General features: G+C 44.8%; 2 protein-coding genes across 3 annotated transcripts; both read right to left on the bottom strand.

Annotated features, from left to right (window-relative positions):
• Window positions 1-524: 524 nt before the first annotated feature.
• pex11b (peroxisomal biogenesis factor 11 beta) lies at window positions 525-3,810 on the bottom strand. 2 transcript variants are annotated; one of them, XM_083982058.1, is made up of 5 exons: window positions 3,608-3,810; window positions 2,296-2,411; window positions 1,994-2,195; window positions 956-1,140; window positions 525-925 (listed from the first exon to the last, which is right to left on the bottom strand). In XM_083982058.1, the coding sequence occupies exons 1-5, from the start codon at window positions 3,661-3,663 to the stop codon at window positions 690-692; spliced, it is 795 nt and encodes a 264-aa protein (XP_083838184.1). In that variant the 5' UTR covers window positions 3,664-3,810; the 3' UTR covers window positions 525-689. The 2 variants fall into 2 exon arrangements, with proteins under 2 accessions (XP_083838184.1, XP_083838183.1); XM_083982057.1 differs by having other exon boundaries at window positions 525-1,140.
• Window positions 3,811-6,999: 3,189 nt separating this feature from the next.
• Window positions 7,000-22,012, bottom strand: smad10a (SMAD family member 10a). The gene is made up of 13 exons (XM_083982039.1): window positions 21,847-22,012; window positions 19,632-19,707; window positions 16,757-17,000; window positions 15,858-16,032; window positions 15,730-15,753; window positions 13,633-13,845; window positions 13,217-13,504; window positions 11,999-12,100; window positions 11,750-11,803; window positions 10,845-11,028; window positions 10,079-10,247; window positions 9,820-9,958; window positions 7,000-9,134 (listed from the first exon to the last, which is right to left on the bottom strand). The coding sequence occupies exons 1-13, from the start codon at window positions 21,989-21,991 to the stop codon at window positions 8,923-8,925; spliced, it is 2,025 nt and encodes a 674-aa protein (XP_083838165.1). The 5' UTR covers window positions 21,992-22,012; the 3' UTR covers window positions 7,000-8,922.
• Between the last annotated feature and the right edge of the window lie 1,116 nt (window positions 22,013-23,128).

The raw sequence follows: 23,128 nt of genomic DNA, 5'->3' as shown, positions 1-23,128 counted from the left end.
TCTTCTCTGAAAAATCGATTTCCGATTTGTTAAATGACAAACTATTTTTGTGTGCTGTTTGTGTCTTTTTAAATGGACCTAGAGTCTAATTAAAAAAAAAATGTATCTATCTATCCATCCATCCATCCATCCATCCATCCATCCATCCTTCCAGTTGAGCTGTAACTGTGTAGTGGAAAAGGGCCGTTGGTCTTTTTGGCAACGAAATCCTTGCCGGTCTTAGCAAAATGCCGACATGCTTGTTTACAGTGTGTGGGGAGAGCAGGGGGAGAGTGTGATGGGAGGAAGGAGGCGGCAGTCATTACGGTAATTCAGCGCAGCGCAGATTCATGAACGGGGGCTTACCGTAATTACCCTAGTTAGAGGAAAAAATCGATTTTTATGATTACGATTTAAAATCGATTAATCGAACAGCCCTAGGTCACAGTGGACTCGTCGGAAGCGAAGCTGCTGTTGATCAGGTCAGTGCGGAGCGGGTTCAGCAGTGCAGAGCTACAGAGGGTCCTCGGGGGTCTTTGTCCTCATGGATTCGTTTTTTTTATTTTATTTTCAGTACCTGATCCCCCCCCCACCACCGCCGCTGCTGCTGCTGTCGCCGCCGTCCCAGAGCGGTCAGTGTGTGTTAACGCTGTTAGGCCCGTTATCTTAGTCCTCCTCCTCCTTGTCCTCGTCCTCCTGTGCGTCCATCTTCACGGCTTCAGCTTGAGCCACGGGTGGAGCATGGTGAGGATGGACAGGACGGAGGACGCCAGGCCGCACGCCCCCACGAAGCCCTGCCCCGTGGGGTAGATCTGCAGCCGGTCCAGAGGGATGAAGATGTCGCAGCCGTTCTTCAGCAGGTCCAGGAGCAGCGGCGGGTTGCTGTACAGCACCGTGCCCAGCAGGTGGAGCTGTCTGCGGAGCCACGCCGCGGTGACGGAGGCGGCGGCGGTGGCCGGGGCAACGGCGGCGGCGGTGGCCGGGGCAACGGCGGCGGCGGCAGCCGGCGGGGGCGGGGCCAGCTGGTCGTCACGCAGGGCGGCGCTGGGGTACGGGGAGGGCGGGGACTTGGCGGCCCGGTAGCGAGCCTCACACTCCATGAGGAGGCGGAGCTCGTACACGTCTCGGGTCAGGTTGAGGATCAGAGCGAAGAGGTAGTACCTGCAGAGTTCAGACACATGTCAGGGGAGACTCAGGTGAACATGTTTAGTCACTAAAGGTCACTGGACTCTAGAGTTCCAGCTACACACTGATCTACTACATCAATATATCAATTCATTGATCAATGAGTCAATAGCATCAATCCAAAATGAAAAAAAAATATATATATATATATGACAAAACAAAACACAACTCCGCCCACACCAGAACATCTTCCCCAGAATGAGGGAATAAATTAGCTCCATAAAATGCTTCTTTATGAAATGAAAATAGCTATTTATATAACTGCATACATCTCTGCAAATTAAATTTGAATTTGCAGCAGACATGAGAGTTATTAGGAATTTCAAAATAAAGCCACATCTAACAAATCATTTGTTAGATGTGGCTTTATTTTGAAATTCCTAATAACTCTCATGTCTGCTGCAAATTCAAATTTAATTTGCAGAGATGTATGTGTAGCTTACTACCAAGTTCTAAAAATATTTAATTTGAGAAAAAGTTTCACATCCAAATCCTGCTTTCTTGTAAACAAATAAAAATGTTATGTTTTTACAGTTTTATTTTGAAAAGTGTAAAACTCAATAAATCAGAATGTGGCACTTTATGATGAAGACGAGATGAAAAACAATTTTACATTAAAATGTCTGGTTGAGTTTGTAAAAATAAAATTGTCAAATTTTATTTTAGTTGCTCTTTGTGATTTGATATGAACGGAAGTGTTGTTGTGTTTAACCAGCAGATGATATTGTCTCATATTGATCATTGATCTCTGGATTGATATCGACTGATTTCGACTCGTTACAGCGCTCCTCCTCGGTACCAGTTCTCATGATGGTGCCCTCTCTCTCACCTGAACGACCTCTGGCTCCACTTCTGCTGGTCCAGTTTGGAGATGAGTCCTGTTTTTCCCGCCCACAGGACGTTGTCGCAGGCAAAGTACATGGCTCTGTTCAGGTGGCTGATGGTCAGACACAGTCTCAGCACGCTGTCAGACAGGTGGATGGCTCTCTTGGCCGCCTCCACCGCCTCCACCGAGTTCCCCAGACGCAGCACTGCAGGACACACACACAGAGACACATCTGTCACACACACACACACACACACCTCAGCTCTGGTGTCTAGAGAACAGGTGAACGTGTCTGCTTCACTCACACTTCCTGCTCAGGCTGAGGTGAGCCTCCAGCTGTCGGAGGGTGGGCAGGAGGTCGGCCGCCGCCCCGCTCCTCTGCAGGGTGTAGCCCAGCAGGGTGCAGGCATACTGGGCCGCCCTGGGAGCGCACAACACAACACAACACAACACAACACATGGTCACAGACAGGAGGACACACACACACACACACACACAGGTTAGTGGCTGTCAACAGGTCGCTGCAGGTGCATGCTGTGTGGACGTTTCCCAGCATGCACTGTGGCAACACCTTCATCACTTTATGTTTCTAAATATGTACAACACGTGTGTGTGTGTGTGTGTGTGTGTGTGTGTGTGTGTCTGCATATTTTGGTAACCTCAGCACCTGTCACTTTTACTGTATCACTACAAATATTATTTATATTACTTGAGATTCCATCTGCATTTTATTTTAACTTTATCTTTTAATATTATGTGTATATGTCTTGTATTGTAGGCTACAGTGGCCCAAGTCAGCCTAAGCACTTTAAATTATTTCTGTAAATTTAGTGGGCTTAATATTTTTTCCTTTTCTTTTCTCTCTCTTCTTTCTTTTTAAGGTGGAGGTTTTGCTCCAAATAGTATTTCGACAATAAACAGGGCTCCAGACTAACTTTTTTAGAGGAGCATAACATAACATTTTAGGAGCACAAGCAGAAAATCTACGGGGTGCACACCGTAAATGGACTTGCAAAGCAAATTCATTCATGATTTGCTCACACATTGGCCTGTAATCACAGACACCTGATTCTTTGAGTCGCCTCTTCCACATTTCAGCAGTGTTGGGGAAAAAAAAACAAAACAGAAAATCTTCTGGTTGCACATGTGCAAGAACGGTAGATGAAAATTTTACTTGCACTGTCTCAAACTTTAGGGGCAAAGGGCCTCCATTTAGGGCCAGTCTGACTCTGGAGCCCTGATAAAGATCTTAATCTTAATCATCTGGGTCCTGCAGGTCCACATCTGACTGGACCGTGCACCACATCACATCATGTTATACACACTCTGTCTGACAGTCTGCTTGTCTGGGTTCAGTGAAGTGAACTGCACCTTTACAGGGTTCGAACGTGAGGACTTGTTGCCATGACGACGGCTCTACAGAACCACAGTATTCTAAATGACGTAAACTGATGTCAAGTTAGTTAGTTCTGGAGGAGGAGGAGGGGGCGGGCGTGAGGGTCGTTCCCGTGGTAACAACACGACGGGTTCATGTAAGTTGTAAACTGACGTGTGGTGCGGTTCGGTTCGGACCCGGTTCGGACCCAGACCGGACCCCCAAACTGACGTGACGTTACCTAATGACTCGCTCCTTGGCCTGGCTCTGGGCGGTAAAGCGGACCCACGAGTCCATACCGGCTCCTGGTGTCTGTCTGTGGCCGCGGCTCGGGGCTCGTGGGGGTCGGTCGCTGACGGTAATACAGTAAAAACGGAGATAAAACTTTAACTGTCAACGGCAGAGAGGACACTTTTTAATCCCAGAACAGGTTCACCATGGACGGACAGGATATCCGCCTCCTCCCCCTTCTGCTGCTGCTGCTTCTTCTGCTGCGGACGGTGAGTAAGGGAAGACTGTGACGTCATCACGGCGCCCTCTGCCGGTCGGAGTGGGAACAGTCAGATTATAGATAGATAGATAGATAGATAGATAGATAGATAGATAGATAGATAGATAGATAGATAGATAGATAGATGGATGGATGGATGGATGGATGGATGGATGGATGGATGGATGGATAGATAGATAGATAGATAGATAGATAGATCGTTTTATTTTTTATTACTTTCTACATTGTCGATTCAAACTAAAAACATCAAAACTATGGAGGAACACATGAAATTATATAGTAAACAAAAGTGTAAAAACAAAGCAGAATATGTTTTATTTTTTCAAAGTAGCCACCTTCTGCTTTGATGACAGATTTTTGCACATTTTAGATTCTCTCATCAGCTTCATTAGTCGTCACCTGGAACAGTTTTTTTAGACTTACAGCACTTGTTGGTTGTTTCACTCTGTAGTCCAACTCATCCCAAACCCAAACCATCTCATTCGGGTTCAGGTCAGGTGAGAGATAGGTGAGAGATTAAACTTTTGTGTTTACTATATAATTACTAATTTACTATAAAATATAATTATGTGTTCCTTCATAGTTTTGATGTTTTTTGTTTGAATCTACAATGTAGAAAGTAATAAAAAAAAAAAAGGAAAACCATTAAATGAGAAGGTGTGTCCAAACTTTTAACTGGTAGTGTAGATAGATAGATAGATAGATAGATAGATAGATAGATAGATACTCTTCCATTTGTACTTGTGCAGCCGGTGAAAAGACATTAAATCACACGACGTCCGTATAAATATGACAATGAATTAGTTGATTTTTACTTTAATATCCAGTCAACATTACAAGAGCAGCACATCTTTACAATAAAATAACTACAAAATAAAAATATTCTAAAGTAGCCAAATTCAGTTCTTTACTACATAGTTTCATTATAGTTGAAGTGTCAGGATAAAGCTGTTGAATGTTGACGAGTGTGGTGGTGGTGGTGATGATGATGTGTGTGTGCGTGTGTGTGTTTCTGTTGCTCTCACGTTAGCAACAGACTGGGATGATCAATGCATCATTAGTGGTTTTTTAGTATGAGATGAAATCTGATCCAGAAATGTTTCACCCTTAGTCCTGATTCTTTTAAGATGTAAAAAAAAATCATTGTTTTATTCATGTTTTGAAATTTGTAAATCCATGTCTATTATTTATTATTTAAACCTGTGCAAGAGAAAGACTTGCCCACGCCTCTTACTTGTGTCCTTCAACGCATCACATCCAGACTACAAATCGATGCTAGTATTTACTAATGTCCCCTGAAGGCCTCTCTTTAAATAAGGTCCTGATGTTTGTTAAGGTGGTACTGCAGATTTGGACTGTCCATTATGATCATGTCCACCAACCATCAACCCACAGATGTAACTAACAACCAATCATATCCAACCCCCCGTGTGAGGAGTAACCGTCTTCCACAGGTTTATTAAACGTTCTTGAACGAGTCAAACGGTTCTCATTGTGGTGAAAACACAAACAACGTTCATTTATTCCCCTTATTGCTACTGTCGTCTAATCCCTGAACATCTGAGTGCATGAAAGAGTGAGCGTGTGTGTGTGTGTGTTTGTGAGTTACAGTAGTTTTTTTTTTCCACGTCCTCAGTCGTCGTCAGTGAGCAGCAGCTGAGCTCAACATGCAGAACCAGTCATCGGTGAATGAAGGACCTACTGTACGTTGTACATCTGGCTGCACATGAAGCCTTTCATGTTTTCTCTTTAATCAGTACAAAATAACAGTTTGTTTCCTTGGAAACCAGGGAAAAGCATGCGACCGAGCGAGGAGGCCCCCGGGACGTGAGACCAGGGGGGCAGCTCACAGGTGAAACTAAAAACCGTAGCCTGATTGGATGAAGCTGAAGCGGGCGGCGTGCGAAGCATCTCTGGACACATGGAGGTGGCGTGATTGAAGAAGAGTGATTTGATTGTAGAAGAGAGATCGGGGTTATGTGATGAAGATGAAGATGCTGATGAGAATGAGGGTGAAATTTGCTCATTATCTGAGAAAAGCCTACTCGAACACTTCCCTGAATACAGGCAGAGGGGAACAGATAAATATGACATCTACTTGTGTTGTCCATGCTAAGGTTAAGATAGTGCCAAGCGTACTCATTCATATTTTAACACTCACAAAGACTAAGGCAATAAACAACACTACTCAGGTAGGATGAGTCCGATGAGTCCAGATTCCTGAGGGAACCAGCTGAAAAACCAAACCACAATGTGCAACATCAACTTCATGTGTAGCGAGACGGACAGACAAGACAAAAACGAGTGTGTCCGTCTCCAGTCCAGTGTTGGTGCGTCTACTGTTGACAACAACAAAAGGCACGAATCACAAATATGCATAATGTTAATGGTCTTTGTAAAGCAGCTGAGTCAGTGGATGAATGTTTCCTGACAGAGTCAAACTACACGTCTCGAACCACGCGGAGTCCGGGGTTCAACCGTCTGACGTTAAATGGACCTTTTACTAAGCGTAGTCTGTTGCCACGGGAGCACATCTGTCTCCGCGGTTCGCCCAGCTGTGTATCTGAGTTTGTGCGAGACCAGACTGAGTCCAGAGGAGTCACACCCAGTCAGCTGCTGCAGGTTATGTGACCTTTGTTTCTCATGATATACTCTCATTAAAGGGATAGTGCAACATTTTTCACAAATTCGCCTTTTGCTATAGTCACAGCAGTAGGTTCATTACCTTTAATTATCGGTGCATGTTGTACAGGTAATACTCAGAAAATTAGAATATCGTGAAAAAGTTCATTCACTTCCCCATGATTGCGAACTGTACTGAACCAGACAGAGAGCTTTTAAAGGCTCAGGAACCCTTTGCAGGTGTTTTGGATTAATTGGCTGACAATTTGAGCTACAACATTGAACTTTTTCACGATATTCAAATTTTTTGAGATTCTGATTTTGGGGTTTTCATAAGCTGTAAGCCATAATAATCAAAATTCTAAAAAAATAAAAGCTTGAAATATCTTGCAATGCCTGTTATGAGTCTAAATAATATATTCATTTCACCTTTTAAGTTGAATTACTTAAATGAATGAACGTTTTCACGATATTCTAATTTTCGGAGTATTACCTGTATATTATAAAAAGGAAAGGTGAAATCCGACGATCTGATTGGTTGTTAACCGTGGTATAATGAGCATATACCACGGCTACTATTCTAAAGCCTTATCACAGCATAGGCTATATCACTCCACGTCAATCACTCTGACTGGTATGAATGGAAGTTTGTTGTCATGTATCCATGACAAAGTACTGTTGCAGTCGGTAGCAAAAGACAGTCGCTGTGTTTTTACAATGTTAACAAACAGACTAAAGTAGTTGAATTCACATGTTTAAGATTAACTTTCTCCTCCAGGGAGGGTTAACAATGGTAGAGTGGATTGAGTAGTGACTTTCACCTGAATAAAAACCGACATGCAGAACTAACGTCCAGAGAGGTGGGACTATTTTTTCCACAGTGGGGCTATTTTATTAGATAATATGTATTTCTGGTTGAATAAAAACTACACGAAATTGATTGCGTATTCCTCTTTCATGTTGCCAATATTGGTAACCATTTTATAAAAGCAATATATCACTTCGCTTCGCGTCAGGCCGAAGAACGCCCCTTAGCCGTGGTATAATGAGCATATACCACGGCCTGTCGTGATATATTGCTTGATGAACCTACTGCTATGACTACAGGGATTCTGGCAATAGGAGAATTTGCAAAAAAAATGTTGAACTATCCCTTTAAATAATGGCATTTCATAATGAAACTGTTAATTTAATCTACTTTAATTCTATGATACTCATTACCATGAATGAATCAGTACATTTAATCTGATTAAGAAGGAACTGATTGGACCTTTAGCACCATGTAGGACGAGTCCTACGGCAGCAGCTGCTTCCTCTACACAGCCTTGTGACGGCAGTGGGTGGGAGGGGGTGGGGTCGAGCAGTGGAGGTAGTCACAGAGCTGTGTCTGTGTAAAGAGGGAAAGACAAGACGCCGCCGACGCTGCGTTTTCTGTCTCTCCTCTTGGACCGGACCTCTGGCCCTAGACACAACAAACTCAGATAAACGGCTGGTTTCAAGTCTTGAGGAGACGTCGTCCTCTCAGGAGGGACCAGAGGAAAAGGCACAGATGTCACATGCTCAGGCTGAGTCTGATGTTTGGTCTGTGGACACGAAGCCTTTTCACACGTCCATCCTGCTGTACGACACTGTGTGTGTGTCTGGAGGGAGGGAGGGGGGGAGGGAGGGAGAGGGGGGGTTGGGGGCTCAGGTGGGAAACTAAACTGTGACTGTGTAGTTATGAGGTATTCTGGCTTTGGTTACAGACGGGGTAGCACTGTTACAGAGAACAACAACACTACTTTAAAGCTAAATGTTTTTGGCTTTTTAGACTTTTGGTAGAAAAATAACAGTTTGAGCTGAGCGCCGTCGGAGCTGACGTTTGATACGGAGAAGAGCAGCACAAGCACAGATGACTCACGTTAACACTGGTTCCTGAATCCACACATCAGTCCGGCTGTTCGACAGAGAGTTGTCGGCTCCTGGGGAACACGGTTTTGTACATGTGTTTGTGTAAGTGTGTATGTGTGTGTGTGTGTGTGTGTGTGTAGTCCTTGAGTGAATGTGCAGAACACTCCTAAAATAACTGTAGGGAAGTGGATCTCTGACACACGTCCCTGGATTTGTCCAGAATCCAGACTGCAGAGTAAAAAGCCTTAGATGCATCCCAGACATCAGCACTTCCTGTCTGTGTGGCTACAGACCTTTTGGTTTCAGTATGTGTGTATGTATGTGTGTGTGTGTTAGTGTGTGTGTGTGTGTGTGCACTGATTGTTACGAGCAATCACATGTTGTAGTTTCTGTGTGTTTCTGATTGATTTACTTTTTCATATTTACATATTTGGCCTGAAGCAGAAACAAAAACGTGTGTCCGTGCACGTTCACAGAATCCAGATCACGTTTTTCTTTTTTCTTTTTTTTTGGACTTGGTCTTGGGGGGGTCTTCAGTTGGCAGGTCCTGGGTCTGCCAGAGGCATAGTGTGCAACACTTCGTCCAGGAGCTGCAGGGCTCGGTGCAGGTGGACCTCCACCCAGCAGGGGGTGTGTTTGATGCTCTGCCGCGGGTAGTCGGGCCCCCAGCCCTTCACGAAGCTGAGTCGCAGGATGCACAGTCGCCTGAGGTCGTCCACGCCGATCCCAGCCGCCGCAGACAGACCTGGGAGCACAGGGGACAGTTATGGTCGGACTCAGTTTGTATACGAGTATACAAGTGATAAGAAACATTAGTTATATACATTTATATCACTAAGTTAATAATCAGTTATTACATTCTACTCTACATACATTTCCTCTAAGCATCTTCATAACTCATTACTGCAAAATAAAAGCTGGTAATCAGTGTTAACATTACAACTCCTGTAACAGATGACAACCACCCTGACTATAGCTGTGAATGAGCAGAAACATACTTTTGATACTTTAGCACAGTAAATATCTGTTACCTTACAACAGGCATGACCAAACTATTCCACAAGTTGCCGTGTGGCTGCAGGTTTTCGTTCCAACTAATCAAGAGCACACACAGTTTGGCCAATCGACTGTCTGAAGACGGAGATCAGTTAAATAAATGAGTCAAGTCTGGTGTGCTGCTGCTTGGTAGGAAAGAAAACCTGTAGCCACATGCCTGGTTTACGACTTTCTGAAGTAAAAGTCTAAAAGGTGACTTCACCAAAGTCATTTTCTGGTAAGATACTCCTACTCAAATAAGTACTTTGCACAAGATTGGTGAGCGGCCTTTAATAGGATTTTGTGTGAAGGACTCTGTATGACTGAAGATGGAAAACAACTGTTACACTTCACCTCCTCTTCACTTATTTTAATAAAGTCAGAGCAACACTTACTAACTGCAGGAGCGATGCCTCCGACGCTGCCCGGACCAGGAATGTTTCCGGCCACAGCAGCGGCCTGAGCTGCAGCTGCAGCCTGAGCCGTCGCCGCCTGCTGCTGCATCTGTCTGTGGCACTGTCGCAAGTCGAACACCTGGGCAACACACAAACAGCTGGAGTCAGAACAGTGCGATATATATACACAACAACACAACAGTTTAATCTTTCCCCCTGAGGTTTTTCTATGTGTGTGTGTGTGTGTGTTGGCTCAGACCTTGATGTAGGCTCCGGGGTAGATCTTGTGCACGGCGTCGCCTGGCGCTCGGCCGGCCTCTCGGTCCAGGTAGTAGCTCTGCACAAACACGGCGTGGTCGCTCATGCAGCGCATCCACACGTCGCCTTCGCCACGACACTCCAGCTGCACACCTTTACCTATGTGTAACCTGAACGCAAGACAAGCAGAGGTGGAGCAACAGGTCAGTGCTGCACTCTCGGGGTTTAAAAGAAATAATGTAATGTGGATAATTGTGTGGATTTAAAGAGGAACTATGCAGGATTTGTTTCTTAACTGTGCTACATTTTTAACCTTAATTAAACAGTTTCGGCGTAATTGTGATGGTTTAATAAATGTCTTAACTTGTTACAGGGAGAATGGAGGCTCTCTGCCTTCCACGTGTGTGTCACTTATTGCGTCTCTTGGCTGTGCAGCAGTGTCCCAGCTCTTGTCTCTGAGCACCGTGACACAAACGCGCCCCGTACCCGTAATCTCTCATTTATGATGAATTAAACTACACAAATATACACGTATGTTCGTATATGATATATAATGTTATCCGCCGCTCTGTTGATTGCTTTCTCACCGGCTTTGTTGTAAACAAATGCACATGACTAGGAGGAGGGTTAGCAAAACAGCGGAAAAGTGACCGGACTTGCATAGTTCCTCTTTAATACTGTGTTTCTCTTACTGTAGCAACTTGCATCTAAAAAAGACCATCCATTAAAAAGACACAGCAGAGGAGTGTCCGTCTCCGTCCGCTCACCTGGCTCTCTCACTGGCGTCTGTGCGGTGGACGTTACTCAGTTGTCCGAGGCAGAAGCGATCGCCTCCTGACGGGTCCACGTAACCGTCCACGGTCACCACGGGGCAGCTGGAGGGCACCTTGAACATCTCACCCACCTGAACGTCCATTTCAAAGTAGGAGATGGAGCACCAGAACTCTGGTCCTGCAGGGGACAAACACACAACACAGTTCAACCACATGGACATAAACTACAGCCACAGAGGGTGACGGTGTAGTTTTAAGTTCTGCTGTGTAATGAATCTGCCCCTCTGAACAAAGAGCAGCTGAAAAACAAAGCCAGAGCAAATAAACATCTGATTACAATCAATAAATGAATCATCAATAAACTGTAAACACACTACAGGCTGTAACTGCACTCTCGGCTCTTTTATTACTGATGTGTAGCCCTCATACAATTTACGGTATAAAACAAAACACGGAAGAACAGCAGGAAGTCGTGGCTGCAGGATGCTCATGCTCACTGATCAGCGCCACATCTCTGAACGATCAAATAGTTGACGAAGAAGTCATTAGAAGTAAAAAAAAAAAAAAAAAAACATTAAGAGCTGTGTCTTGTCAAAATCTATATAACTGAACTGTGTATGAAAGGCTAGAGGGCTTTTAATTTGAAGCGCTAGATACAGGAAGTCTGTCACTGCCATTTTTTTTACATGGCAGGTCCCTGGTCTGAATAGTCTGTTTCATTATCTGCGACGATTAGTCGACTAATCGCGCTAAATGATGATTATTGGTCGACAAAGTAAATCTTTGGTCGGGGGCAGCCCTACTGAACTCAGATCAATATTCACAATAAAAGTCCAAGAGCGCTGCATAAGCTTAGCAGCAGCAGAACCAGTCGGTGGGTCCGGTGAGTCCACACTCACCTGGGTGATTGGACACAGAGGGAGGGAAAGAGGCCGAGCTGTGATGCTGAGACCCTGAAAAGCACAGAGTAGATTAGTCCACGTTTCCTGAGCAAATCACAGGCTTCATGATTTATTCATACGTCTTCCATCCATGTATTAGCCCTGATGATGATGATGATGCAACATTACAGACTTTCTGAAATGACAGACATCAGCATGTAATCTACAGCGGGAGAGGATGCGGCAGATTTGAAAAATGTGTCTTACAGTGGTGGTTTGGATGATGGAGCGGAGGTTGTTGGTGACCACGCCCGTTTTGCTGAGGTCCTACGGGAGTGTAGGAGGCTGTGCTGCTGCCTGTCCAAACAGCTGGGGACAGGAACGTAAAGAACAATCAGTGTCAATCAATCATCTGTCTGCCTGTCTCATTCCTGTGTTTTACTTTATTGTTCTTATATGAATCATACAAAATTAAAAATATAAATGATGTACCGTAAATTCCCCAATAGAAGCACGAACTGACCTGGCTTATATTAGAGACAGGCGTCTACTGTATATGCGACAGGATTTTATTTAATTTTGAACAAATCTTATGCTCAGCAACGATGGGAAAATACTATCAAATCGTTCTATTCTTACTGTGTAAAAGAGTAAGAATAGACATAAAGAGCCAGATCCAGAGCACACATTCATTCAGAAGTTTAAATGGCACCAATTAAACTTCTTCTATCTAAATAATTGTGTGCTCCGGCCGAAGACTGTTGGAGTTCTCAATGGGCCGGCCAATACAAGGTTCAAGTCAAAAACATATTAAAATAACTCAGGTCGGACCACGGGCTTCCTTTTCTTTTTTCTGGGCCGTGTTCAGGCCGAGAATTAATGCTCATGAGTCCGACCATGTCAGGTCCGACACCTGTAGGTTGGAGCGGGTCGAGTCTTAATTTTCAGACCCGTTGAGAACTCTAGCACGAACAAAGCAGCTTAGAAACTGCTCAAACAGGCGATCGATGGCTTAGAGTGGTTTTGTATTCAAAAGAACTTGAAGAAAACAGAAACAGACCCGGCTTCTATTTGCTCAAACCTGTAGCCAGAAACCGGCCAGTACAGGAGACCGGCATGTATTTGAGACTCGGTTTTTATTTGAGAATTTACAGTAAATATAAAAATGATGATTATAAATTCACAGGGTGAAGAAGCAGCTGTGTCCAGATTCAGGTTGCGCTTGAAGGCCGATGGCACAAACGCAGCCTTGTTTTCTTTGGACGACAAACGATCCAACAGGTGAATCCTTTGTGGCTCTTCATATCCAAAGATCCATTGCAGCGACAGAGCCACTTTTAACCGTTACCATGGTGTTTCAGCTCAGTTTCACAGTACTGTTAAAACTAAGAGTCTCAAAAACCTGCACTGACACATCTACTGTGTGTATTTCTACTGTGTGTGAAGTGATTGTGTGTGTGTGTGTGTTTGTATGTGTGTACTCACTGCGCATGTACTCACTGTGCGTGAACTCACTGTGGAAGACAGCCTGACTCTGAGAGTGTTTATTGCTGCTGTATCCGTTCTGTCCGTGTGCGTGAGCAGGAGGTAGAGGCGGCTGCTGCGAGTGGGGCGTCTGCGAGGGTTGCTGGGCGGCCTGTTGCTGAGGCGGGGGCTGAGTCGGAGTCGGAGGTCGAGGAGCCGGGGTCATGACTTGAGCCTGCGGCGACGCGGCTTGGAGGTGGCCGTCGCCGTGGCCGCCCTGCAGCGGCAGCATGGAGCCGGAGGCAGACACTGGAGGGACGACAGTGGAGCAACAACGATGAGCGCCGCCGCCCCGTCCAGAATAACACGCTAAACTAAACACATCTGCTTACGCGACGCCGCCACCGAGTCGTGGTGGGACGTTGAGGGGAACCGACCTTTGGGTGAGACAGGCAGGTTAGTGTATCTGCTGACGGGCGGGGGGCCGTGGGGCTCGGAGGACAGCTGTCGGGGAGGGAGGGGCTGGCCGTAGTGGTCTGGAGGAGGCAGCTTCATGGCCGCTTGGTGGTCAGACAGAGGCATGCCCGGAGGGAGGTCCATCTGTATACAGTCATGGATGTATTCCTCCTTGATGAGGCCGCCTGGTGCTGCTGGCAGGACGAAGGAGATCGGGTCAGAGTCGGACATGTGAAGAGTGACACAGACTGTTAAAGGGCATTTCCAGTTGCAGTTGAGCCCATTAATGAACATTGAAAAAATGAATATAAACGTCCACACGTTGCATTTGGGAGTATGGATGGTATGAAATGAACTGATCATAGGTGACCTGATATCTGAGGTTAACATTGATTACAACTGGAAATGCCCTTTCAATGAAAAAACACTTTTGCACACCTGTTGACAGAATGGTGCATTGGAGGAGAACAACGTGGACTTGGCGAAGAAACTCCTGCACACTTTTTACTTTACTTGCAATATTTTTTATTGTTAAAACATCATATTTTTTTCATGTGATGTTTTATACATGATGTTGTGTGAGCATTTAATGTGTGTTTCTTGTTAATCTAATCATCCATCTTATTTAATGACTGTACGACATTAAAGTTCCCCCTTTTTGTGTAGCGGCTATACCTGAATAATTTTGTGCCTGCATGATCATCGTCTTTATTCCTAATGATTAAACCTTGGCTTGAGATGTGACTTTATTCTAGTTATCCTACAAAAATTGTTCACTGTATTAAATGTATTATAATCTGTTGTATTTGTTGCATGTTATTCCGTATGTGCTTTGTATACGGCCCACCAACTTGGTTTGTTATCACCCAGATGTGTGGGATGAGCTGCTGCCCCCTCTATGTCATGTGGTGTATTCCTATTGGATCACGCAGGCCTACCAGCCGACAAAAGAGACTGGCTCTCAGACCTTCTGTTTGACACCCTGAAGAAAGTTATACAACCGGAACGTTGGCCTTTTAACAATAAAATATGTTGCAAGTAAGACGAAAGTGTGCGGGAGTTTCTTTGCCAATGAAAAAAGCTAAAAAGAAAAAAGAAAAAAAAGAAGGCCAAATGTACAGACTCACTATCAGTCTTTGTTTAGTCTGGAGACTCACTAAAAAACTCAACTCAGCCTCTGAATATCATCAACGTCAACATCATCTCCATAATAAAAAAGCTAGTATTGATTATTTTTCCATTATGTCTAGACCTGAGAAGTTTAAGTTCACTCTGATTCTTTTCTGCACATACCATATGTACGGTATTCATTCTCGTTCAAATTGCACTACAAGCTTTTATTACAAAGTCAACTTTAAGTCAGACATCTAATCTCATTTAATAAACAACAAAGCTGCCAAGAAAACCAAAGAAGAACAAACTGACACAGGAGTGAGGGAAGTCTTAGTCGTCTTATCTAACCCTTTAGTTTCATTGTTCAGAGTATAGAGGGGTTGTAAATAATATTAAAATATCAAGACAACACTTTCAAAGTCTTTCTTCACACTAGGGTCTATAAATATAGTCTAAAAATATACAGTATATATGTTTTTTTTTCTTTACCTTTGTGTATTTATGTATACAAGAATGTATAAATGTGACAATGTATGTATATGTATATAAGGTCTCAGTATATGGGGAATAAGGGCTTGACAGGGTGGAAGGGGTTCGAGTTCATCTTGTGCTTCCATTGTAAAAATTGTATACAAATGAACATGTAAAAAGAAAAAAAAAGAAGAAAAAACACATAAAAAGATGGGAAAGAAAAAAATAAATCAAGCTATACACCATGTATAGACTGAAAATATCCAGCTCGGATCACCCAGTCTGACTTTCAAGATGTTCGTACTGAAATTCCAACAGAAGAGAAAACACTTTGTCCAGATGTGAGGCTGTTTGTACGTCTGAGGTCTACGAGGATCAACATGCGGTTTCCCCGTCTGTGTGCGTGTTATACAGTACATTGTGTGAGGACATGGCATGGCAGTGAGCCTGACCTTGAGCGAGGTCACAGTGTGGTGCTGCAGAACGGGACTCACCTGTGTTTTGAAGGCTGAGACCGACTGGAAGAGAGGAGACAGAAGAGAGAAAACTGAGAACACGGAGACTTTGCACTCTACAGTTGAACTACAGCGACGCTTGTTGTTGTTGTTAAGGGCGAACCTACCGATACCTGGAGACACCACCCTCTCGTAGTGGTAGGGGTTGACGCACACGTTGTCGTACTTCAGGTCAAAGGCGTACTGGCAGAACTTGACGTGCTTGAGTTCGTTCTTGTGGAGGTCGGGCCAGCGCCACAGCCGGGCGTAAATAACATGAGGGAAGCCTTTCCTGCCCGCCACCTGAGGAGAGCACGGCATCGTCACCACGGCTCCTCAACACTGTGTCTGGACGTTGTGTATTGTTACGACTATCTTACGTAGGTTGTTCACGCAACTGCTTTTAAAATGATGAAGCAAAATGAGGGAATTTGTTGCTAAAGCCAACCTCAGTGAGGAAAATAAGTATTTGATCACCTGCTTATTTGCCCTTATTTCACTTGATCAAATGTAAATTAACGTATAACCTTTAAAGGGATAGTTCAACATTTTGGCAAATTGGCCCATTGCCATAATCCCTATAGTCATAGTAGGTTCGTTACCTTTAATTGTCGGTGCAAGCTATTTTTAGAACGGCGGAGCAGAGCCGCGAGCTGCTCAGAGCTACGCTACGGAGGCTCATGGGATTTCTTGGTTTCCCTCATCAAACTCATCAAATACACAATCCAACAACTCCAAAACGCTCTGGTGGACAAGTTGTGACCTGCACATTCACCTCGCTCTGAGATAATAACGGAAAGCTACGAGATGGAGTTGTTTTCGAGGCAAACTGCCCTCAACAGGAACGCGCATCAGCGATTTTGCACGAATTTGCCTCGAAAACAACTCTGTCTGGTATCGTTGTGTTATTATCTCATACGTGTGGTGAATGTGCAGGTCACAACTTGTCCACCAGAGTGTTTTGGAGTTGTTGGATTGTGTATTTGATGAATTTGAAACTCAAGATAATACACTTAGGTAGACTGACCTGCAGCCGTCCGTCCAACGTCCTCTGGATGGTCACACACTTGCTAGGATGGACGCCATTGGTGGTGATGGCGGTGATGAGCGAGTCCAGCTCGTCCTTCTTCTCCTTCAGCTTCTTCACCAGGCTCTCGATGGCCCGCTTGGCGAAGCCCTCGTTCTCGCCGCCCTGCCGGTGGCACATGAGGCTGTGGACGATGCTGAGGCAGGCGTCGCTGCTGCTCGGAGGGTTCACCGACATGATGCTGCTGCAACGGCACGGGACACGAGAACAACTGGGTTCAATATCCACGGTGGAAAACATGACGATATACATGACTGGCCCTTAAAGGGATACTTCACCCAAAATCGATAATTCACCAATTTTCTACTCACCGTCACGCCAAGGAAGGGTTTGGAGAACTTTCAGAGTCATCAAAACGCTTTTGGAGTCCCAGGGGGGGTCCGGCTGGCAACAGATTTTCATATAATGGCGGCGGATAGAGTTCACTTTTGAATCGTCCAAAACACACACTATGAAACATCCAGATACCTCCATACTGCTTGTCTGTACTGACCCAAGTGTCCTGAAGCCTGAAGTTGTTCGGAAAAAAATTATTTGATCTCTGTTTTTAGCCTTGTTGTAGCAGTAGCTCCCAGCGGCTGTGCGAGATGTTCTTCTGTGTTTACATCATACATCCAATGGTTTACGTCGATGAACGAACATCTCGCAGCAAATCTCGCATATGCACACAAACATCAACAGAGCCACTGGGAGCTACTGCTACAACAAGGCTAAAAACAGATCAAATTGATTTTTTCCGAACAACTTTTTCATGTGGCGGCTTCAGGACACTTGGGTCAGTACGGACGAGCAGTATGGAGGTATCTGGATGTTTCATAGTGTGTGTTTTGGACGATTCAAAAGTGAGCTCAATCCACCGCCATTATATGAAGGTCTGTTGCCAGCCAGACCCCCCCTGCAACTCCTCTCTTTGGATGACTCTGAAAGTTCTCCAAACCCTTCCTTTGACGGTGAGTAGACAATTGGTGAATTATCAATTTTGGGTGAAGTATCTGTCTGTCTACGTCCTACACAATGACACTAAACCTTTTTTTTGTCTAAGGTTATTGTGCTGATTAAGATATCCATTATAGTTATATGGGATCAAATAATAACGGAGTTACAGCGGCAATAAAACTCTGTGTTTGCCACAATAATCAGATATTAATCAATAAGTTTGTGGTTCATTTGAAATCCACGGGAATGTGTCCTTAATGGAACAAATAGAGAGACACACCAAGGACACACAACCTGAGCCTCCAGCCTGGTGTGTCTGTAGGACACACACAGCACAGGTGACTGGACCAGAGGCAGAGCGCCATCCCATGGTTATCCATACATTTATTGATCCAGCTCGGCCTATCACTGGCTCGTTTTAAAGGATATAAATTCAGAAAAAGGGTCGGAGCTGATTGGGCTGTTTTTTTTCTTTTTTTTTCCAACATATTTTTTTTTAAATTGTGGTGAATTAAGATAATTAGATTCACTGTTAGCTGAAGCAGCAGACTGTTGCTGTGTGAAGGACACCAGAGGAGAAAATAGATGAAAACATCCCTTTTCAGTTGCTGCTTATGAAACAGGTGCTTTGACTAAGTTCAGTAACCGCTGCATTCAGCTCCAGTTATCTCCACTTCACCTGAGAGAAGCAGTGACCATAAACGATAAATAGAAAATAAATATATGGGAGTTAAATACGACCACAGATAATTCAATGTATGTGATCTATGACACCATGACAACTGGACGTGCCCGTATCCATCTGCCAGCTTCGAACTCCTTCATGTAACATTACTACTTTGCTTTGATGTGAGCCGATGGCCCTCCACGTCCACACACTAACAACTGTTATATATTATATAATAACTTGTTAGAGAAGCCCGTGTTCACAGCCAAACTGTCATCAGCCGTGTTCGCACCTGGCTGGGGGGGCTGTGGAGTCATGACAGCTGCTGAACCCATTCAGACTAAAGCTCACCGTTCTGGTGTAAAAACTCACATTAGCATATTATTAGCCACCCTGCTATTAGTTTTGGTCATTTAAAGGACAATTTCAGTCAAATTCAACCTGGGGCTCTAGTTTCCTAATATTTTAGGTCTGAAAGAATGAATCTGAAGATTTTCTTTGTAAAGTCACCTGTTCTGCAGTAGTTCTGTCTGTCCCGGTCCCCGCATCGCCACAGCAGCATAATGGGACCAGACTGATCTTACGCTGTTTAGGATATTTACATCCCACAAAACCGCAGCGTCAGATGGCTTTTCAAACACACACCGAGGTGTTTGTTTACTCCAAAAAAGCAGACATGTTTGTAAACGTAACTGTAATACAAAGTCTCGTGCAACTGTCAAGTTGACGGCTCAGTATGTTTACAGGTAGTCTAAAGCGCTCCCGTTTGTTTTATCAACAAAGGAATATGAACTCCGAGGCACAAACGTTTTTGTAACAGTAAGAGTAAGTCTGGCTATTGTTTATTCCGATGACAAATACATAATGCCGGGTCGCACAACAACTTTGTATTACAGCTCTGTTTACAAACATGTCGGCTTTCTTGAACCCCTCGGTGTGTGTTTGAATATCCATTTGACGTTGTCTGTGGGGGAAAAAAGCAATTTTGTGGGATGTAAATACCCTAAACAGCCTAAGATCGGTCCGCTCCCTTATACACTGCTGTGGCGATGCAGGGACAGACAGAACTACTGCAGAACAGGAGACATTAAAAATAGAATCTTCAGATTCATTCTTTTAGACCTAAAATATTAGGAAACTAAAGCCCCAGGTTGCATTTGCATGGAACTGTCCTTTAAAAGGTAAAAGATGTGGTATTGCTATGTTGCTCACCTGGTACTGAGTTGGTCAGCCAATGAGTGACCAGAGAGTTCATTGGCATCGTGATGGCCCAACTCTGAATCAGTCCCTGTTGGTGGAGCAGGAGAAGCAGGAGTTAGAGGAAACCAGCTCAGTGCTGATCCAACAAAGAAGAAATATTCAGGTGGTCCGTGACTACTGACTACAGCGCATGTTCATCGAGCATTTTTCTAGTCGTAGCAACAACTCAAAGTGATTTAGACCATTACGTTCACCCCTTCACCTGCTGTTCACTCACACATTCATATATCACACCCTGACAACGACGGAGGGCAACGAAGGGTTCAGCGTGGTCGCTTTATAACTCATGACATCACTCCGACTTTGTAAAGGTCTCCAGTCCAAATACAGAGAAATATTGTAAACGTACATTAGTTTTACCAGGAAAATCTACTTCAAGCATTATAACAAACAGCGCCAGTGCAAAAAGTGCCCTTTGATGGAGCTATATACTTCATCCAGGTGTATAGACCATCTCACGGTCACTGTCTCCATGGTTACTGTAGGTTGGACTCCGAGACAAATGTTCGCCATGATTCATATAAGAACCATGTTTAGTTGAAAAGCTGTTGGTTGTTGTTTTGTGCGAGTCGACTCACACAGATTGTATATCTGACAAAGTGTATTCGTCATCTCACTGTCGTCACTAAAGTTATCCAAGAGAGAGAAAGAAAGAGCGAAAGAGAGAGGGAAGGAAAACAGTACACTCCCTTTCTTGGTCACTTCTCTTTCATAACCCATAATGCAATAGAGATTGAGTTCTGTATACGTGAATAGGGATGGGTATCGCCAATATTTTAACGGCACTTTAATCGAACTGGTATTTTCCACTGGATTCTTTGTTATATGTTTGTAGTGATGTTTTACAATGTGTCATGGTAACATAATGTATAAGGTGTGTCTGACATTATGCTGTAATCCAGCAGCAACCTCCAACAATGAAGCCAACATGGAAACACAAAAAACTTCTCTAAATGGTATCATAACGCTGACTCCAAACTTGAGTCTCCTATGTGAAATAACCAACTTAAAGTTTTGCACAATCTGAGGGCAAGCATCCAAGTCTCAACTCAACCATCCCCCGCTTGGCCCATTTTTGTATTAACTGTTAGTTTGGTGGTGTCAGGTACAGTACTAGCAAGATGGCTCCACTAAAGCCGCTCATTTCGAGCTTCAAAACCACTATTCAGAAACCTGTGGTAGATGTCACAGAGGCTGAGTCCAGCTTTATTAACAATCTATGGGTGTAATGCTTTTAAGTATATTGACATAATGCCATATGGTGTATCTGACATGTTATAAGTTATGTCTGACATAATGCCATCAGACAAAATGCTATGAGATGTATCTGCTGTAATGTTATGAGTTATATCTGACTTATTGACTAGGGGAAAACAGGTACATGTCTTACGTTATAAGCTGTATCTATTTAACATGGTGCTCTGAAGTATATCAGAATCTGAATACTTTATTGATCCCCCAAAGGAAAATGTGTTAATATCTGACCTTAATAGGCTGATATAAGGCAATATAGTGCATCTGACATAACGCTATGAGGTGCATGACATAATGTTATCAGGTATATCAGAATCAGAATACTCAATTGACACCCAGCCGGAAAAAAAGTAAATACCTTATGTCATAAGCCGGTGTATCTGGCATTTAATTATAAGGTATATGTGACATAATGTTATAAAATGGGAATAGCCAAGTCCCTTGAGGTAAGTTTGTGATCTGTGATGTTTAGCAGTCTAAGTAAAACTTTGATTTAGATTTTCTACTTTAAGCCTGTGAAGTAGCTGCTATGCAAAAAGCTTAACATACATGTGTAACATCTGTGAAATTACAGTGAAGGTGTCACGACTAAAACACAGGGTAGGATGTGTTGTTGAAGGGCATCTATGTGTTATAGATCCATATACAGCATGATGTGAGCATCCTGTACGCTGCCAGCCACAGGTAACGTCCGCTCCCTGACACTACACACACACACATTAACAACACACCTGCCGTCCACGTCTGTAACACACCAATCATCATCATCATCATCATCATCATCATCAGTGTGGCAGGAGGACAAACACAGACAGGCAGACAGGTAACAGACAACGTGGCTGTCTGACATACAACCTGAGCCACCACCACCACCACCACCGCCGCCACGGCCGCCGTCTTCCAGGCCACTCACCTCCTCCTCCACCGCTGACAACAACAACACATATCGGTGAACATGCGTCACGAAGCTCGCTGTGTCCTGCCTGACCGACCGACCGACCGACACGACCGACCACCGGCTGGCTGGCTGTGACCGACACACTACTGTATGTAACCATAACCAACAGCCAGTCAGTCAGTCAGTCAGTCAGTCGTCAGTCAGCCACACACACACACACACACACACATGAACCGACCGACTGGCTCAAGTTGAACGGGGGAGGGGGGGGAACAGGAGACGGGAGCGGGAGGACACAGAGTACCGGCCCCAGTGACAGGGGGGGAAACGGAGTGAGATAGCAGAAGCAGAAGGAAAAGGAAAAGAAAAGCGCAGAAACAACAATTCAACAAGCTAATGTGAACCGAACAGACCCCCTCCTCCTCCTCTGTCTTCCTCCTCCTCGGTCTCTCCCCCCCGCTCCACCTCCCGCCTCCCCCACCCCCTGGTCTGGTCTGGTCTGGTCGTGACACCGAAGACAGCGGGTAACGTTAACATGGTAACGGTGGAATCGAAGATGAGGAGCGGTTGGTCGGTCGGTAGCGGTTGGTCGGCTACTACTTACACATGAGCCGGAGCGGCGCGAGGAACTTGGGGACAGAAAAGACGTTGCTGTTTATGTGTAGCCAGCCCCCCCCTCCCCTTCTTTTTTTTTTTGTACGAGCGCCGTGTGTCTGGGTTTCCCTCGACCACAACCAGAACACCAAAAAAATGTTTGTAAATCTCCGATGTGGTGCCGCTGCGGTGTCTTTTTCTCTGTTGATTTATCCTTCTAACGGCCCCACTGTCTCCTCCTCGTGCATCCTGCCTGCCGTTGCCTTGCCTTTGCCTTGCCTTGCCTGCTCCTCACGCGCACGCCACAATAACAATAGAGGGGGAGACGTCGTGCGCGTCAGCAGCGTCTCGACGGGAGCTGCAGCCAATGGGCGGCGAGCTCTCACGGGGACCGCCGCTCTCGACCAATCAGGACGCGGTTCTCACAGCAGGGGCCGCGAGCCAGGGTCTGTCTGGTTCGTCTAGATTGACAGCTCCGCGAGACTGTTTTTTTAAGGTGGCGCCGCTGAGATTAGCGCGCCCCCCCAACACACACACACACACACACACACACACACACACACACACACGTCTTACTACATTCGTGGGGACCCGTTGTTGACAATACTTCCTCCTGCCCGACACTCTTAACCTTTTTCCACCACAACAGAGCGACTGATGACCTTTACTTACTAAACCTGATTTAACCTTTAAATCCAACACC

Source organism: Trachurus trachurus (assembly GCF_905171665.1).
Source record: "Trachurus trachurus genome assembly, chromosome: 11".
In the NCBI taxonomy this organism is placed as follows: Eukaryota; Metazoa; Chordata; class Actinopteri; order Carangiformes; family Carangidae; genus Trachurus; species Trachurus trachurus.
Note: the sequence above shows the minus strand (reverse complement) of the source record. Positions and strands in the feature narration are given on the sequence as shown.

Excerpts from the sequence above, each read along its gene's own strand:
- pex11b (XM_083982057.1), bottom strand. The coding sequence starts at position 3,663 with ATGGACTCGTGGGTCCGCTTTACCGCCCAGAGCCAGGCCAAGGAGCGA. Across the intron at positions 2,412-3,607 it reads GCCAAGGAGCGAGTCATTAG|GGCGGCCCAGTATGCCTGCA; the intron begins GTAACGTCACGT and ends GTGCGCTCCCAG. Across the intron at positions 2,196-2,295 it reads CCTCAGCCTGAGCAGGAAGT|TGCTGCGTCTGGGGAACTCG; the intron begins GTGAGTGAAGCA and ends TGTGTCCTGCAG.
- smad10a (XM_083982039.1), bottom strand. The coding sequence starts at position 21,991 with ATGGTTACATACAGTAGTGTGTCGGTCACAGCCAGCCAGCCGGTGGTC. Across the intron at positions 16,033-16,756 it reads CGTTGGACGGACGGCTGCAG|GTGGCGGGCAGGAAAGGCTT; the intron begins GTCAGTCTACCT and ends TGCTCTCCTCAG. Across the intron at positions 9,959-10,078 it reads ACCCCGGAGCCTACATCAAG|GTGTTCGACTTGCGACAGTG; the intron begins GTCTGAGCCAAC and ends TGTGTTGCCCAG.